The sequence below is a fragment of the Saccopteryx leptura genome, chromosome 3 (assembly GCF_036850995.1).
Source record: "Saccopteryx leptura isolate mSacLep1 chromosome 3, mSacLep1_pri_phased_curated, whole genome shotgun sequence".
Lineage (NCBI taxonomy): Eukaryota > Metazoa > Chordata > Mammalia > Chiroptera > Emballonuridae > Saccopteryx > Saccopteryx leptura.
In genome coordinates this window covers 262,397,649-262,417,857 of record NC_089505.1, presented here as the reverse complement: position 1 = coordinate 262,417,857, position 20,209 = coordinate 262,397,649, and the positions used below count along the sequence as shown (strand labels likewise).

Here is a 20,209-nt window from a genome sequence, read left to right as displayed (position 1 = left end):
AAAATTCTCTCTTTATCTTTCCTTAGTTCTCTTTCTAATCAGCATGCAAAATTTAACATGCTCTAGTTCTAAAGTCTAGTAAACTACACAAGATAAAAAGATCAAGTCTACACAGATGCAGAAACAGCAGCTTTTAAAAACAATCTTAACTAATTGTTTATATAACTTCAATTATTTGACATTGCACAATATGTACTAGATTTAAGTTTTTATGTAGATGCTACAAATTGCTAATGTGTTTATATTTCAAGTAATATTTTCAATAAATATGCTGTGAAAGGAAAATCATTGAAAGAAAAAATACTAGTTATCTTACTTGACTTTAGTTTTGAATACATGCAATGATCACTTTCTGCTCCTTCCATTTACTATACTATTCATTCTGTGTTGTCTAACAAAGACATATACTTCACTCCTAAAAGAACACTTTTTGCCTGTGTCCCTCAGCATAACGGCAAAAGTACATTTGTGATTAGTTCTATGCCATGTTTAAGAAGATTCATTTAAGAAACTACCTATAAAGAGAAGAAGACAATTTCTCTAAAAGCAGGGTTCATCTATATTTGACCTTGACTTGTTCTTGCTCATCCTATGACTTTAAATATTTTGGGAGATATATAAACAAATACACCACAAGCTTCATAAAAATTGTATACACATTATTACCTCTTGAATATGAGCGGCAACTGCTGCTTTTGTATCAAAGTCTAAACCTTGAATTCTTTCAATAAATTCTTCTTTTTTCTGACACTAAAAGAAACGAATCAAATGATCATTTATACTTTATAGGGTATAGTACTTAATATGTTGTAAGTAACTAAAAATCCGTCAGGGTAAAAAGCTTGGCTATGTTTGGAACAGTACAATGAGGGTTTTGTTTTGTTTTGCATTTAAATGGTCTAATATATTTCCCTAATAAAAAGATAATTTAGAAATATTTATTTTAAAAGCAAAGCATTGAAAATCCATACTATTTTTATGCTTCAAAGTTCTCAAGTGGGAAACTATTACACAACCCATCTGAGGTCAGTACAATATTATTATGCTAACTTTACAAACAGAGAAAAAAGAATCAAGAACTTGTTTCGGGGAGGATAAGTTACTTGCCAAAAAACACAGTGAGTCAGTGGCAGAGTTCGGAATACAGCCAAAATGCTCAGTCAGTCTTTGGCTATCATCAAACAACACAGCCTTTCTTCTTGGAAAAAAAAATTTTAAGCAATTTTTACTTCAAGCTTACAATTCATTCTCACATCTTCATCCATCAATCTTAATAAAAGAAACTACTCTTGTGTAGCAGTTCAACATTTATAAAAAAAAATACAATAAATATTTGACTTGTTTATAACATAACAAAGTTACCAGGGCAAAATTTAAGAATGTATATACAAACAAGTACACTTGTATCAAGTGGAATAAAGGCTGTATTTGTGTAACTTTTTAAAGGCTTTACATAAATTAAGAATATTAAAATGAAAAACCGAATCTTTTTCTTTCCAGTCGGTAGTAAATAATAGTTTAATGTGCACCTTAGTCTGCCTCCCACCTACATCTCTTATATTGCACTCCAACTGTTGGTATAAATAACTATTCTCGCAGCTACCAAATGAGAAGTGCATACAAAATAAACAGGACTGCCTTGTGTAACTCAGTGACATCTACTGGGTCACTGAACACTAGTGAAGACAATATTCTCACAAAAAGAAAAACTGGCTCTTTGAACATTAAGAAACTTAGCAAGGTTCTGATTTAGAATCTACATATTTATTATATCAAGTCATAATATCCTATTTCTATTGCCATAAAATTTAACTTAAATACATTCACATCAATGCAGAAAGTTCTATATCATATAAAAACAAAGGTTGATATATAAAATTACCAAGAATGTACAATCCCTAGCTATAACTAGGAAAGAAAGCCAAAATTGGGGAGATGAAACAAAATTTGTTTAAAAACAAAATTTTTTTGTCTGTAAGTAATTTTTAATAGGCCTAGAAAGAACAATTAATGCGTTTGTGACTATATATTTGTAGCATATATAAAATAACTTTTTAGTTATTTAAAACCTTTTAAAATTTAACGCTTCCCAAAATGTTAACCTGCGCATAATTTCTGAGCTAAAGAGCACAAGAAGTGGCTGTGTTCTAATGACTATCACTCATTGAAGGGATGGTACCGCAATTTAACTGCCATACCTGCGTTCAATTTAAACTACAGAGAAACTCTTTTCTTTCCTAAGCTGTAGAACCACTGCTTATTTACACTACATTTAGAAGTTTACCCTTTAATACAGTCTCAACACCAATCAATAAGAATTCTTCCTTTACCCTTAAAATATTTATATATACAATTTATATAAAATGTCACTTTTATTATAAAACTCGAAAAGGCGCTTTTTTTTTAATTGAGAGAGTGAGAGGCAGGGAGGCAGAGACAGACTCCTGCATGCACCCCGAATGGGATCTACCCGGCAAACCCCCTACCAGGTGATGCTCTGCCCATCTAGGGCCGCTGTTCTGTTGCTCAGCAAACAAGCTATTTTAGCACCTAAGGTGAGGCCTTGGAGCCAGCCTCAGCACTGCGGGCCAACTTGCTGGAACCATTAGAGCCATGGTTACAGGAGATGAGGGGGTGGGAGAGAGAAGGGGGTGGGAGAGAGAAGCAAATTGTCACTTCTCCTGGGTACCCTGACTGGGAATCAAACCTGGGACTTCCACACACTGGGCTGATGCTCTACCACTGAGCCAACTGGCCAGGGCCTCTAAAAGGCTTAAGAATTCTGAAAATGCTTTACAAATAGGTGAAGATTTCTTAAAGAATATAGAATGAATGTCATAGGATCTTGAAGGATAGAAAAGAGAGACTATCAAGATGGAAAAGAGAATGAGAGAAGATTCAAAATTAATGTTGAATAATTAGACCAAATGTTTTATATCAGTGCTGTCCAACAAAATAATCACTAGCTATATATGGCTACAAAGTATTGAAAAGTAGCTAGTCCAAATGGCTACTGAGTATGGAAATGTAGCAAGTCCAATTTAATTTTATTTAATTGTAATTAATTTTAATAGAAATGTGGCCAATGGCTATTGTATTGACAGCAAGCTCCAGAGCAGGGGTCCCCAAACTTTTTACACAGGGGACCAGTTCACTGTCCCTCAGACCATTGGAGGGCCGGACTATTAAAAAAAAACTGAACAAATCCCTATGCACACTGCACATATTTTAAAGTAAAAAACCAAAACGGGAACAAATACAATATTTAAAATAAAGAACAAGTAAATTTAAATCAACAAACTGACCAGTATTTCAATGGGAACTAGGCTCCTCTCACTGACCACCAATAAAAGAGGTGCCCCTTCCAGAAGTGCGGCGGGGGCCAGATAATGGCCTCAGGGGGCTGCATGTGGCCCGCGGGCCGTAGTTTGGGGACCCCTGCTCCAGAGCATTAAAAAATCTGATGAGCCTCACCAAGAGATGGCGCAGTGGATAGACCGTCAGACTGGGATGCGGAAGGACCCAGGTTCGAGACCCCAAGGTGGCCAGCTTGAGCGCAGGCTCATCTGGTTTGAGCAAAAATCTCACCAGCTTGGACCCAAGGTCGCTGGCTCGAGCAAGGGGTTACTCGGTCTGCTGAAGGCCCATGGTCAAGGAATCAATGAACAACTAAGATGTCACAACAAAAAACTGATGATTGATGCTTCTCATCTCTCTCCGTTCCTGTCTGTCTGTCCCTATCTATCCCTCTCTCCGACTCTCTCTCTCTATCCCTGTAAAAAAAAAAAAAAAAAAAATCTGATGACATGTGGTGATGTAGTGGATAAAGCATCGACCTGGAATGCTGAGATTGACAATTTAAAACCCCAAGCTTGCCTGGTCAAGGCACATACAGGAAGCAACTAGGAGTTGATGCTTCCTGTTCCTCTCTCCCTATCCCCCTTCTCTCTGGCTCTTCTCTCTACAATAAATAAATATCTAAAATAAATAAATAAACATATAAATAGTTTTACTTCCAGCTAACAGAGAGTATTATGAAGACTAAATAATATGAGCACACTTTATTTTTCACTTAAAATTATGGTCTCTTTTATCGTTATATAGAGTTCTTAAAGTGTTATCGGTACTAAAGTTACTTCTAACTCTATTAGAGTAACTGACTCCTAAACCAGCAGATAACAATGATATCCAACAATATGATATGGAAGCTGGAATAAAGAAAAAGAACAAAAACAACAAAAATTACTTGGGTGAAGTTGAGACAAGAAGAATTGTATTAACTCTCAAGTTGCATATCTTCCACCAGAGAGTTTACACTCAATCACTGTAAAATTTCTCATTTTCATTTGGTACTCTCAATGTTTTCTTTTTTTTTTTTAAACTGTTATTTATTTCCATATTGCTTCTTTTTTTTTTTTTTTACAGAGACAGAGAGAGAGTCAGAGAGAGGAACAGATAAGGACAGACAGACAGGAATGGAGAGAGGTGAGAACCATCAATCATCAGTTTTTCCTTGCAACACCTTAGTTGTTCATTGATTGCTTTCTCCTATGTGCCTTGATCGTGGGACCACAGCAGACCAAGTAACCTCTTGCTTATGTCCAGCGACCTTGGGTCCAAGCTGGTGAGCCCTGCTCAAACCAGATGAGCCCGCGCTCAAGCTGGCAAGCTCGGGGTCTTGAACCTGGGTCCTCCGCATCCCAGTCCGACGCTCTATCCACTGTGCCACTGCCTGGTCAGGCAGTGTTTTCTTTTCTTAAACAAGAAGACATACTGATGTGGAAACATTACACTAAAATAGAGGAAAGGGCACCTAAAAAAAAGCTACTGAACAATAAAACAATACAATAAGAAGTACATTATAGTATTTTCAAAAAGAATAAAAACACTGCCTGACCAGGCGGTTGTACAGTAGATAAGAGCTTTGGACTGGGATGTGGAGGACCCAGGTTCAAAACCCTGAGGTTGCCGGCTTGAGCACAGGCTCATCTGGCTGGAGCACGGGCTCACCAGCTTAAGTGAGGGGTTGTGGCTTGAGATCCTAGACCTGGGATCCTAGACATGACCCCATGGTCCCTGGATTGAGCTCAAAGGTCACTGGCTTGAGCAAGGGGTCACTCGCTCTGCTGTAGTCCCCAGCCCATCAAGGCATATATGAGAAAGCAATCACTGAACAACTAAGGAGCTGCAATGAAAACTGATGCTTCTCATCTCTCTCCCTTCCCATCTGTCCCTATCTGTCCCTCTCTCTCTGTCTCTGTCAAAATAAATAAATAAATAAATAAATAAAACACTAATGACTGAATAGATCTTAGTTCTATCAAAGTAAGACCAAAATGAGCCACAAAAAGCAATAAAAATAGAACAAGTTTCCTTAAAAAATGGCTATTACCAAAAAAAGCAACCAAACAGAAAATAATAAATGTTGGCAAGGTTATGCGGAAATTGGAACCCTTGTGTACTGTTGGTTGGGAGGTAAAATGGTAAAGACACTATGAGAAAACAATATGGCCGTTCTTAAAAACATTTTAAATAGAATTAATATTTGATCCAACAATTCCACTTCTGGATATACACCAAAAGAACTGGAATCAAGGACTCAAATAGCTATTTCTATATATATGTTCATTAAAAGCATTATTAACAATAATAGCTAAAAAAGTGGAAGCAACCCAAGTGTCTATCAATGAATAAATGAATAAACAAAATGTGTTATACACAACAAAATATTATTCATTCTTAAAAGAAAGAAAATTCTGACATGCTACAGCATGAATGAATCTTAAAGACATTATTCTAAGTGAAATAAGTCAGTTACAGAAGAACAAACACTATATAATTCTATTATATGAGGTTGTAAAGTAATAAAATTCATACACACAAAAAGGGAAATGGTGGTTGCCAAAAGCTGGGGCAAACGAGTTCAGGAGTTAATTGTTTAAAAAGTAAAGAAGTTTCAGTTTTGGAAGATAAGAAGAGTTCCCGGGATGGATATTGGTGATAGTTACAGAAAAACATGAATATACTCCATGGTAGTGAACTGCACAATTAAAAATTTGTTAAGCAATAAATTTCATGTTATATATATATTTTCTACAATTAAAAGTAATAAAAATTAAGATGTAACATCAGAAAAAAATGCACTGGCTAAAAGTTATGTCTTGCTTTATTTCCCAAAAATGTAACACAATAATTAATGTTCTAAAATGCAAATATTTAAGGTGGTTTACTGGTAACTGGTAAGAAAACAAGAGATTGTAGCTCTTAAGCTGCACAAAATCAAAAGATTTTGTTTTCTGAATCAAACACTAATGTTAGAATTGCTTAAGATTTACACATAAAAGTCAAAATTTTAATTCTAACCACATTTAATACACAGTTACTTTCAGCACTATTCAACCTGACCAAAGTCCAAAATTAATATTTTTGGATACTGAATAGCCAGCACTGATATAAACCCCAAGTTTTGCAGAAAAAAGGTGAATTTTAATGGTCTTTATAATTTCCAAACAACATACACAGCAAATTTTTTTCTTTCTCAATAGGATGATTTTGCTTGGGAATCTCTCAACTACCTCAAGGGGTGGGATGCAGAGCTATATACATCTGTGAAAATTCTAACTGATGCTCAGAAGAGGTTTAGGAGACTTGTCATATCCATTAAAAAAGATTCTGGAGAAACTACACTGGTTTAGTCAATAATAAAAACACCTTGAATAATTCTGTTCATATTCCAAGCCATTTTGTGGCTTATATTTATGTATAATCAAGAATAAAAAAATCTGAATCATAATTTATTCTGTGAGGTTAAGATCTTTAAATAATAGCTAATTTCACTGTTTTGGAATGCTATTTCCTATTGAAGAATTTCATAAGTTTTTCCTTAAAAGAATAAAAATTTTCCATTCCCTAATGCTTGTTTCCTTTTCTATTCTTTTTGTGACTATAACATCTTCTAACATGTGGCCCACTGAGTTCTTGGACTCTAGTATATCATACTGGTGAAGTTTAATTTAATATGTCTACCTATAAATCACAAGTATAAACACATAAAACTGATCCTGATGTGAAAAAACATTTATGACACATATATTATACTAAATGTTATAATTTTAACCTGTTCAACTACTAGATAAACAGGTTTTCTGTAATAACAGATTATATCCTAGAAAGCGCTCAAACAATACTTGTTGCCTGATTGGTTCTTGTCCTAAAGTACATTTTTGGCTCTTTAGTATCAACAAAGACTTCTAACTGTCCATACAGTCACAATTGAAGACTGCCAGAAAATTTTTATTATTAAACATTTGATATCATTAGTATTAGTGGCTCCAAAATACCTATAGGATGAAATCTAAACTCAATCTTACTATGGCAAATACAGTCATTTGTGACCCAATCCCTGGCAATTCTCCAGTCTATTCTCTTGCCACTTGCCCCCACGCATGTTGCATTCTATGCATGATACACTCCAGCCACACTTGCTGTTCCCTGACAAGCTGCTATCTCAATATCTTTGCTCTCATTTCACTGATTACCTTCTTAGGGAGGCATTCCTTGACACTACAAGCAGACTTACAAAAACACTTCATCTGAGCACCAATGTATGTTGTATTATGGTAATTATCACCTCATACTGTTAATGTTTCGTGTGTTTGCCTCTAAAATTTAAACTCCTTGACTTTGTAATTTTTTTTTAAATCCCTGTGCTGTCCTTTACTACTGTGCCTGGTATATAGTGTGCATTTAAAAAAATCAGATCGTTAACATTTTATTTTTAACATTTACATTTAATTTTATTGCTATAAAGGATGTGCAACATAAATTAATAATAAAATCTTTTTCTTTTCAATTATAATATACATTCAATATTATTTTGTATTAGTTTCAGGTCTACAGCATAGTAATTTGACAGTCACATACTTCACAAAGTATCCCTGATATTTTCAGTACCTACCTGGCAATATACATATTATTACAATATCATTGACTACATTCCCTGTGCTATAATTTACATCTCTGTGACTATTTCGTAACTACCAAGTTGTACTTCTTAATCCCTTTATCTTTTTCATTCTGTCCCCCAGCACCCCTGCCCTCCGACAACCCTCAGTCTACTGTTTGTGTCTATGAGTCTGTTTCAATTATTTTTTCATTTATTTTGTTCATTATATTCCACATAAGTGCTTTTCTCTGACTTATCTCACTTAGCATAATACCCTCAAGATCTATCCATGCTGTCACAAATGGTAAGACTTCATTTCTTTTTTTTTATGGCCGAGGAATATTCCAGTGTATGTATATACCACTGCTTAGGTCTTTAACATTTTTTAAATACATTATTTTTTTTCCAAAATTGGACCTTTCCTCCTTCCATGATAGATCTCCCACTGTGGCATCACTACTGAAACAACTACTCAGCCCTCGAACCCCTAACATCACCTGCTTAAGCATGGATTATCTAGCTTGAATGTGGGATTATCAACAGGACACTATGGTCACTGGCTTGAGCCTCAAGGTTGCTGCCCTAAAGCTCAAGGTCATTGGCTTGAGCAAGGGGTCACTGACTCAGCTGGAGCCCTCTGGGCAAGGCATGTATAAAAAGCAATCAAGGAACAACTAAAGTGCCACAACTACGAGCTGATGCTTCTCATCTCTCTCCCTTCCTGTAGTCTTTCTCTTAAAAAAAAAGGAAAAGAATACTCAACATGCTAGACAACCTCCTTGTTTTAACTGCATGCTAACATAATGTAAACTATTTTAGTTTGGAGGCAGGATCCTTACAAGGGTAAGTCTATGTATATATTATTTTGCTTTATGAAGATTTAATTCTGTAAGAAGAAATGTACATATCTAACGCTACAATGAGTGATTTCTAGTATGGCTTAATTATTTTTTATTAATAGGCCCATTACATAGCACTGCTTTATTTCAGTAATAAAGTAAAATGACATGAACATCAACAGTCATTCAAATGTAAAACAGTCTTGGTAAATTTCTTTAGGAAATACCCACTGGGTTGGTTAACTTATCAAATATTTTATTTAGCTGATTGGAAAAAGGAACATTATTTCCATGCCATTCTTTTCATTTTCCAGCATCTGGGATACTATCATTTGAGTTATAGAAAATGTAAGGTAGGGAGAAGCAGGTTAGATTTTAGAATCTTTTGTTGCTTTTACAGGTGGTAACAATGAAGGTTTCCTTAATATTTTAGGCTTTCCATGAACTGTTCATTAAAAAGTCCTTGGTTCTGCTCCATTCCCACTGTCAGGTTTAATAACCAGCAATAACAACCAACTAGTTATAGGAAGTAACAACCAAATGTATGATGTCACTATGTTATCTAAATTTACATCACATTCACCAACAGAGGGTATTTTTAAAAGCAAATACATTATACAAAGGCTGTATGTAAATAATTTAGGGCTGTTTCTAACTCAGAATCTGATGACCAAATTCGAAGAGCAATGACTACAAACAACTGTATTTAAGATGTAATCAATTATGAAGTAAATACTTATAGCAGATTACACAGTATGAAACTTTAATAACATACATTATATACACAGCTCCCAAGCAGTCAGCTCTAAAAGCCTATACTCCTTTGAATATATAATTTCTGGCATATATACATATAACATTACTAGTAGTCACATTATTGGTTTACAAATACCTCATTCAACAAAGAATTAAGATAGCTTAAAGTAACATTGTGGTGACTCATCTAAACAATGGCTGATTAAAGGAAAAGTCAGACCTAAGAGGAATCTCAACTCTTTGGCCTACTAACAATGCACCCTGATCTAGAGTGACCATCTTTTTTTGTCTAGGGCAGTCCCAGTTTATACATGCAGTTTCACTGTAATTTTTTTATTTTGAGAGGGTAAAAGAGACAGGAAGGGAGAGAAAAGGTAAGAAGCATCACATCATAGTTGCTTTCACTTTAGTTGTGCACTGATTACTTCTGAGAGAGTGGAGAAAGGGGGATATGGAGATATGGAGAGAGAGAGAGAGGGAGAAACATCAACTCAAAGTTGCTTTCATTTTAGTTGTAATTAAGCTTTTCCTAAGAGCCTTCACTGGGGCTGAGCCAGTATCCCGTTGCTCAAGCCAGTGACCTTGGGCTTTTCACGCCAGTTACCTTTGGGCTCAAGCTGGTGAACTGTGGGATGTGTGGATGATTCCCCACTCAAGCCAGCTAACCCCACGCTGAAGAGCTGAGCCAGCTACATTGGGATTCTGAACTATCCACTGTGCCACCACCAATCAGGATTCACTGTAATTGTTAGTACTACGCTTTTTGACTCTCACAAGTATTTTAATTTGGATAACTTAAATATTATCCTAATTAGAACACCAATTTCCTTATCTGAAAAGAGACACAAGGTGGTATACCTATAAATCATTGCTGTTATTATTATTACAGTCATTGATTAAAAAGGCAATATAACAATAACCAGACTTAAACATTTTTCATAATTTCTGCCTCCTTCATATTGTTATTCCCAGTTCCCTTCAATTACACACATATATGCAACATTAATCATAAGGATGTTTTAAAAGAGGCTTTTAAGGGGTACCTCCAAGGAAACTTGAAAATACTTGGGGCCATTAGAAGCCTCAGAAAAAGAAAAGAATAATTAAAGATTTAAAACGATATGATTATCTGGTAATATAACTAAAGTTTGAAATAAAATAACAGAACAAGTCCATTTCTTGAAAATATCCTTAGGAGGTTATACAGTTATTTAAAATCTCTTAAGATAGACTTTGAAAACCAATGGCCCATACTTTAAGTCTTTCAAAGACTAGAGTCTGAAAAAACATGTAGTTATCAAAATGAAGTATGAAGAAACTTTTAACTTACCTGCACTGCACAACCCAGTAAAAGTAAAAGCAACTTTTTAACTTCTTCTGTGCCTTGTTCTGAAATAAGAACAATAACTAAGTATAACATTTTACTTTATTTATTTATTTATTTATTTATTTATTTATTTATGGCAGAGACAGAGAGAGTCAGAGAGAGGGACAGACAGAAAGGAAGAGAGATGAGAAACATCAATTCTTCATTGAGGCTCCTTAGTTGTTCATTGATTGATTTCTCATATGTGCCTTGGCTGGGGGGTTACAGCAGACTGAGTGACCCCTTGTTCAAGCCAGCGACTTTGGGCTCAAGCTAGTGAGCCTTTCTCAAACCAGCTGAGCCCGCGCTCAAGCTGGCGACCTCAGGGTCTCGAACCTGGGTCCTCCACATCCCAGTCCAACGCTGTATCCACTGCGCTACCGCCTGGTCAGGCAACATTTTACTTTAGATCAATTCTTTTCCTCATTGATAGAAGCACTACTAGAGGTAATATTCACAACAATTTGACTGAAGGTTAAGAATACAAGTATAGTGGAGAATTCAAAATAACAGCTCTGTGTATGCACAACATAGTAACAGAAGAAATGTGCAAGGATCTCAATTTTGAAGGGCTACAGAATAGATGAACCAGGCTTTAGGGCTCTGTGCAATAAAGTATGCCAACTATAAATCCACTACTTTTCCATAAGTGATTATACTACACCAGTGCAGTAAATTAAGAACTGCTGATATAGGAATATGCCACAAAGTCAGCTAGAATGGTTCTTAATAGGTCTGGTTTCTTTTAGGCCTATTGTTGTTTTCTTTCTAAAACACATCTTACATGATTCATCTATCAGTAAAATTTAAATGGCTTTTGACTAGCCCAAGTTCCATGGCTAGAGCAAGAGGTCATGGGCTTACCCCTGTCAAGGCACATAGGAGAAGCAATCAACGAACAACTAAAAGTGACACAAGTTGATGCTTCTAATCTTTCTCCCTGCTCTGTCTCTCTCTCTTGCAAAAAACAATCAACCAACAATTGTCAGTCACAGCAAAATTGGTAAAATAAGTATATATAACAAGCTGGATAAAAGCAATGGTCTGTAATAGAACTGGAGAGCACATTTGTTCTCCAATTCATTCAGATTTTTTTAAAACGGTCAGCCGGGAAGGCAAGGTGGGGGGAAGCAGTGGGGCCATGAGGAGGGAGAGGTCCTTCATGGGGCAAGTATATTTTTAAATTAAGAAGCAATAAAATAGGCTGCCCGGGCAGTGGCACAGTGAGTAGAGCATTGCCTAGGATGCTGAGGACCCAGGTTTGAAACCCTGAGGTCACTGGTTTGAGCATGGGATCATCCAGCTTGAGCACGGGTTCACCGGCTTGAGCATGGGATCATAGACATGACCCTATGGTCACTGACTTGGGCCCAAAGGTGGCTGGCTTGAGCAAAAGGTCACTGGCTCAGCTGGAGCCTCGTGGTCAAGGTAGGTATGAGAAAACAATCAATGAACAACTAAGGTGAGGCAACTACAAGTTGATGCTTCTCATCTCTCTTCCTTTCTGTCGGTCCCTGTCTGTCCCTCTCTCTCAATCTCTCTCTCTCTCAAAAAAAAAAATAATAATAAAATAAAATAAAATAAACATTCAGCTAACAAAAAAAGTGAATTCTTTAGGCCAGAATTTCACCATGAGGCCAATCTGTCTACAATAAAGTTCAAATCTTTTCAAACATTTCCTCCTACTCTTCATGAAACAAACTACTTTGTGAGCCACACTAATCACCTTTCCCCAAATAAAAATACATATAAAACTGTCTTAACTTCTTTTACTCCCTCTGCCTGTTTTTATTCCTTTCTCCTTCATCCCTCCACTTCCTATTCACAATCTTTCACACAGCTGTAACCTCTGCGTAGTCTTCTCTGACCTAACCACCAATGGTTCCCAAACCTCACTAATCTGCCAACTTTCAGAGTAAGTAATAGCTCCATATTTTATATGCCTTAATATTTTTCATATCTCTATTTCATACCCATTCTTTTCTTTTTTTTTAAGTGAGACAGACAGGTAGGGAGAGAGATGAGAAGCATCAACTCATAGTTATGGCACCTTAGTTGTTCATTGATTGTTTCCTCCTATGTGCCTTGACTGGGGGGCTCCAGTCAAGCAAGTGACCCCTTACTCAAGCCAGAGACCTTGGACTCAAGCCAGCAACCTTTGGGCTCAAGCCAGAGACCATGGGATCATATCTATAATCCCATGCTGAAGCCAGTGATCCCGCGCTCAAGCTGGAGAGCCCATGCTCGAGCCTGCAACCTCAGGGTTTCAAACCTGGGTCCTCAGCATCCCAGACCAATGTTCTATCCACTGTGCCACCACCTGGTCAGGCTCATACCAATTTTGTATGACTTCCCAATAATCTATCTCTTACCAAAAACAAAGTCCACCAGAGCACATACCATTTGTTTTATGTTCTTGGTCCCTACCAGGTAAATAGTTACTAAATGCATGTAAAAATTTCTATATACAAAAAATTTTTTCATTTTTTATTTGTATAATCAAATATCCAGAATATCTCTATAAAGACTGTCTAAAGTCCTAATTCACCCGATGTAATTGGTAGTTTCTTCAATAAAAAGTTCTTGATTTTAGTTTTTATTTTGGTTCTATTTTTGTTTATTTAGACTGAGGGTGGGGTAGGGTTTGGAGAAGATGCACTTTATTTGGGTTACATGTAGCCTGTTAGAATAAATCCACTGTTTGAAATGGTTAGGTAGTTGCTAATTTCCCCAATTATTCAAAAATTAAAACTCTAAACATGTCACATTTAAAATCTAGTAAAGTGCAGAAACTTTTGAAAAAAAATAATTAAAATTATATAAGAAACTCCTTCTCATATTTCTGTTCAGAAGTAATTTATATTTATAAATTATAACATATCAATCAGTAAAACCTTAGATTCAAAAAATCCGGCAATAGTAGATAGCAGATATATAAAAAGAAACCAAGAAATTATTTCAAAATCACTTCTTCTCCAAGGTTATGTTCCTTGAAGCCTAAAGCTACATCATCCTCTATCATTGTTACTAATGAGTGAGACACTAAACACAGAACTCATCACAGAAAAGTATCAGTTCAGTACAGTCGGAAAAACACCAGACTTAATGTAAAATGTATGTCTAATCTCCTCTACAACCTACAAATATTGAGTTTATTTTTTCTCTATAAAAAGGAGTATCACCTCCAACGCTCCCTGTGGAGTCATGAAAAATCTAGTCTGTTGATGTAAATAAGCAAGATCTGGGTAAGCATTCTAGTATTATACCAGAAAAGACTTTTTTTTATCACATTACGCTAATGTTCATACTTACCAGAAAAGGGGTTTTTGCCAATGATTAAGATATTTGGCAATGACATCATGATCAATTGCTGCAAAGTCTCCTGTAAAAAGATACCCAAAGGTTATTATTCTATGGGCAATGCTAACTAGGTACTCAGCAAGCTATACCTTAGGGTTTGTGCCTTTCTCTGCAGGTATGCTGTACTGCACTTAAAGAGTGCTTTAAGATAAAGTGAAAAGAAATCTAAGGTTTTAAACCTTTCTTGACTTTAAGTTAATGAGGTAAATACTAAAATTATAATATAAAATAGACTTAAATCATTAAGACTTATCAAATGTCCACAAAATAAAAGTATCAAGTTGAACTGATTTAGTATTTATTTGGAAATCCGATTTTTAGGTGTTAATTAAACAACATTTTACAATAAAAGATTAAGCATGTGTTACTCATTTGGGTTTTTTTGTTACTTCTCTAGGGAACTAGAAATATCAACCAATATTAAAACTAAGAAAGCTAGTTACTTTATTCAAAATCCTCTCTTACAATTATTTCATGAAAGTGAGCTCTTCCTCAGTGAATCATTTTTCTCCTCTATCTACAATAGATGTTTTACTTCGACTTCTGTAAAAATTTTAGTGACAAAAATATATTCATGAGTAGAGCACAGGCAATATAGTCAATGATATTTTGCAATAACTATATATGGTACCAGGTGGATACTAGAAATATCAGGGGGGTCACTCTGTTAGTGATGTCTAATTATTATGCTGTACACCTGAGACCAATACAAAATAATATTGAAAGTAAACTATATTTGAAAAATTAAAAGTTTTAAAAAGAATATATACTCTGAATGTACACAATGACTCAGAAAGTTCTGGATGCTTTCAAATTACTCATTTTAGGTAATTTATGAAAATGTACCTTCTGTTTATACTAGCTTTTCTGTGAGGAAATGAAGAAACACATCATGTTTTTCTTTTCAACCACTAAAAATAACATGCTACAAAAGGCCTGGGATGAATTAGACCACATGATTGATGGGTGTCATGTTACTGAATCTTTGCAAGATTACAGAAATAACTGAGTGTCTTTACAATTTGGCCTTAACTACATATTCAGACACAGCCAGTACCTGAGGAATATTCAATTCTTCTGAATCATTCTTAACTTAAAATAGTATGATGGGGAAGGAAATAACTGTAAGTTAACTTATATTGCTTTTTAAAGATGTATAATTCTAAATTCATAAAAGCATTTTCCATACCCATTGTATAGCATGACACCAGCAGCTAACTAGAATCTTTTATGCATAATTCTTTATAAATATATATTAAAAAGTTTTAATTGTTTTTCTTCTACATTATTTTATAACCTGTTTAAACAGCTATCACCAAAAATATGCATACATTTAAATTAAAGTACATACTCAGCATTGTGTTAGATATACAAGCAAGAATATTAAGAATATGCTGGCCCTGGCAAGTTGGCTCAGTAATAGAGCATTGGCCTGGCGTGTGGATGTCCAGGGTTCAATTCCCAGTCAGGGAACACAGGAGAAGCGCCAATCTGCTTCTCCACCCTTTCCTTCCCCTCTCCTCTCTATTTCTCTCTTCCCTTCCTGCAGCCAAGGCTCCATTGGAACAAAGTTTGCCCAGGCACTGAAGATGGCTCCATGGCCTCTGCCTCAGGCACTAGAATGGCTCTGGTTGCAACGGAGCAACGGCCCAGATGGGCAGAGCATCACCCCCTAGTGGGCTTGCCAGGTGGATCCCGGTTGGGTGAATGAGGGAATTTGTCTCTCTGCCTCCCTGCTTCTTACTTCAGAAAAATACAATAAGATGAAAGGAAAGAGAAAGAAAAGAAAAGAAAAGAAAAGAAAAGAAAAGAAAAGAAAAGAAAAGAAAAGAAAAGAAAAGAAAAGAGCAAAAAGGCCTTGGCTGGTTGGCAAAGTGGACAGAGCACTTGCCCAGTGTATGAATGTTTCAGGTTCAATTCCCCGTCAGGGCACACAAGAGAAGTGACCATCTGCCTCACTGCCCCTCTACCCCTTCTCTCCCTCTTCCTCTCCTGCAGCCAGTGACTTGATTGTTTCAAGTGTCGACTCTGGGAGCTGAGGATAGCTCAGTTGGTCTGAGCGTCAGCCTCAGCCTTAGGTGCTGAAAATAGCTTGGTTGATTTGAGCACTGGCCCCAGGTAGGGGTTGCTGGGTGGAGCCCAGTTGGAGCGCATGCAGGTCTGTCTCACTATCTCTTCTCTCACTTAAAAAAAACGCAAAAAATTGCTAAAATCACTTCCTCCAAGGGTTGATCCTCCAAGTTTGGATATTTAATAAATGAATTTTCCAGTTAAAAGCAAGTTATCTCAAAACAGAACATGCTATAGCTATGTAACAGACTAATGAACTTAAAGAAATAAATTTCTAATTTTAATATTTATTTCACTTGCCTTGAAGCAAAATTATCAGGACTATCACTGAACATATTAAAAGAAATCATAAATAAAATATATATAAAAAAGCAATCACTGTTTTGTTTACAACCCATTTAGTGAAGATCATCTAAGACAGAATAAAGAACATTTAAATTCACTCTCATAAAGAGAGGCTTTAAATTTTAACTAATCCGGAATTATTAGAAAGAAAACTTTATCTCAACTTCAGATAATTCTCATTTGCAACACTTATTTTGGTGTAACATGAGTCAAAATTGATGAATCCACTAGAAAACATCAATTTATATTTTCAAGGCAATTTATTAATCTGTGCTATAACATTACACTGTTATAAGGAAACTATCCAAGTAGACAGAAATCTTCAATATGGTCTGCTACCGCTTTTCCTCCACACTCTTCCTCAGCTGGCTCCCAATTCCTGCCAACTCTTGTTACTCAATGCTTTTATGCTAATTCAGTCTTTCCACAAGATGAAAGCAATCTCATATTTCCTTTCACCATATGGCATTATCAATGACCTCGGTTAATATGGCTTGACCATTACACTATGAAGTCGATTATATTTGGACCATGCAAATTGCTATAGTAAACTGCTACATTGTAACTTACTTACTTCCATGTATCTCAAAATGTATTCTAGTATAGTAGACTATAAATGCCTAATATAGCATAGTCTGGTTGAGTTGGAATACCTAAGCTTAAATTTTGGCTCCGTGGTTTACCATGTACGTGACATTTGTTGGGAAAGGTAGGTAGTGAAATAAAAGTATTGTCTTAAAAAATTATAAAGTTCATTAAATATTGAAATTTATGAGGAAAAAAATTTTACTTTATTTCCAAGTGTTGATTTTAAGTTATATCTGCCAGTACTAATATTAGGTAAGGCAGATAAAAATTATACAAATGTAAAAAACTCAAATTTTTCTAAAACCTCCATTTCTAATGGTTCTTCAAGGAGTCTAGCTACATTAAAAAAAAAATCCTTGTCTCCTATTTCCAATCTTACAAGTAACATTACATCCCATACACCAAGCTTGTGGATTTGATCCCCAGTCAGGGCACAAACAAGAATCAACCAATGAAAGCATAAATATGTGGAACACTAATAGATGTTTCTCTCTTTCTCTCTCTCAAATCAATAAAAAAAATTTTTTTAATATAGACAAGATATAAAAGAGACCAGAGGCTACAAAAACTGATTGCTATTGTGTAAGTTCTATTATATCATCCTCAGATTTTCCAGACTTCACTTAGCTCTCAAAATGTTTATATTTAAGATACTGAAAAAAATGGAAAAATAATACATAAATAAGCCCAAGATAAATATGACTTTGTTAAAAAGAAGGAACAAATTAACTGATGGGTGAAGAATGATATGTATTAATATATGAACTAGTGAAGATATTTTGTTACAAAAATGATAAGAAACCTATAAAAAATGTATACAGAAAGAAAATTTTATCAATACAATTGAAAGAATATAAAGTTTTAAGAAAATCAGGATAGGCATTCATTCAACAAATATTTATTGCATGTTTATTATCTGCCAGACATTGTTCTGGACACTGGAAATACAGCAATGAACAAACAAATATCTTTGATCTCATGGAATTCACATTTTAGCAGGGGCAAATAGAAAATAAGAAAATGTTTTCAGTGATAAATGCTAATGGTAAAAATAAAGCAGGGAATGAGAAGTTTTGGTGGAAGTGGAAATAAGGAGAAAGTGGCAATTTTTAAATGTATGCAAATATTCAAATATAAAGAATCTGAGAAAGTTTTCAGACCATTAAAGCAAAATTTCCCTGAATAGGCAGAAATTTCACCATGGTATGAAGACAGTCCAGAAAGATTTGGAGAATGGCAATACTTAACAAAAAGAAAAAGACAAAACAAGACAGAAATGGCAGAGATTATTTTAATAGAAAAATTACAGTCGAGGTGCTTTGAAAGATATTACAAGTAATTTCATTCCTATTAGTTTTAGTTGATTTTGTATTACCTTTCTATAAAAATGGTGTATCAACTGTATTTTTTAGTTGGCTATATAAAAAACATTTTTATTCTTATTTTTCCCTTCTTTTTCCAAGTAAGAGGAGGGGAAATAGACTCCCATATGCGCCCTGACTGGGATCCACCTGGCAACTCCCCAATGGGGCCTTGCTCACAATCCAGCTATTTTTAGCACCTAATATTGAGGCCTCCACAGAGCCATCCTCAGCACCCAGGGCCGATGCACTCAAACCGGCTGAGCCATGGCTGCAGGAGAGGAAGGGGGTGGGAAGGAAGAGGGAGGGGTGAAGAAGAAGATGGTTAGTTCTCCTGTGTGCCCTGATCGGGAATTGAACCCAGAACATTCACACACTGGGCTGACACTCTACCACTGAGCCAACCAGCCAGGGCCAAAAAACATTTTTATTGATATGCAAGCTTCTGTGAATTAAAATTTATGTTGCTAAAGCATTGTAAGAAAGTTTGTACATTGTAAATACTTATTTAAATGCAGCCAGTGCAGTCATACCAAACAATAGCTGCTGGTGGTTCTAAAACTGGATTAAGATTGTTCCTTGCACACTATTTCCACTTGAACATAACAAAGTGTACATTTAAAAAACTTTCCAGCCCTGGCCGGTTGGCTCAGTGGTAGAGTGTCGGCCTGGCGTGCAGGAGTCCTGGGTTTGATTCCCGGCCAGGGCACATAGGAGAAGCGCCCATCTGCTTCTCCACCCCTCCCCCTCTCCTTCCTCTCTGTCTCTTTCTTCCCCTCCCACAGACAAGGCTCCATTGGAGCAAAGTTGGCCTGGGCGCTGAGGATGGCTCTATGGCTTCTGCCTCAGGCACTAGAATGGCTCTGGTTGCAACAGAGCAACGCCCCAGATGGGCAGAGCATCGCCCCCTGGTGGGCCTGCTGGGTGGATCCTGGTCCAGTGCATGCAGGAGTCTGTCTGACTGCCTCCCCGTTTCCAACTTCAAAAAAACAACAAAAAAAAACCTTTCCAATACTCCAATATTACCAGTTAGTTATCTCAAGACCTCTCACATTGTCCTTATATCTCACAATCAAAATTATTTTATTCACTGTCTTGTCTATTATCTCTCTAGCATTTACTTCTCTGAAGAGCCCATATTACTACTTCATTGTCATTTTTTATCACAATCAAAATTATTTCATTTATTTACTTTTCTATTATCCCTCTACTGGAACCATAAATTCCATGAGAATAGGGACAAAATCTGTGCTACTCACCAATGCCTTGGCATTCAATAAAAGCTGGAGGAGCAGAGAAGAAATCTCAATGACATTACATTATCATTTTTCCTTAGCTTTTACATATTCTAAGTCATTAAAATAAAAACAAAAGAAGAATACTTGCACTTAAATTAACCTATCATTACTGAAAATATACACTGAAATAACTCCCCCCACTAAAAAATCATGTCAGGGTATTCCACCAATTTTTCTTTCCCCCTAGGAATCATTTTTGCAAGATGACTTTAATGTCTGCCAAGCCATTAAAAAAAAAAACTGAAGACATATACTTGTGAATTATTTTTTTTTAGTGAGAG

The 20,209-nt window shown here is 35.8% G+C and overlaps 1 protein-coding gene across 5 annotated transcripts in view; it reads right to left on the bottom strand.

Moving 5' to 3' along the window:
- Positions 1-20,209, bottom strand: part of CCDC88A (coiled-coil domain containing 88A) — a 155,162-nt gene that overhangs the window by 94,481 nt on the left and 40,472 nt on the right. For 4 of the 5 annotated variants that reach the window (XM_066378244.1, XM_066378245.1, XM_066378246.1 and 1 more), the window contains exons 4-6: positions 14,219-14,288; positions 10,871-10,929; positions 667-750 (exon numbers count right to left, since the gene is read on the bottom strand). In XM_066378244.1, the coding sequence (XP_066234341.1) occupies positions 667-750; positions 10,871-10,929; positions 14,219-14,288 (213 nt within the window). The remainder of the gene's footprint in view (positions 1-666; positions 751-10,870; positions 10,930-14,218; positions 14,289-20,209) is intronic. The other variant, XM_066378243.1, reaches the window with a different exon arrangement.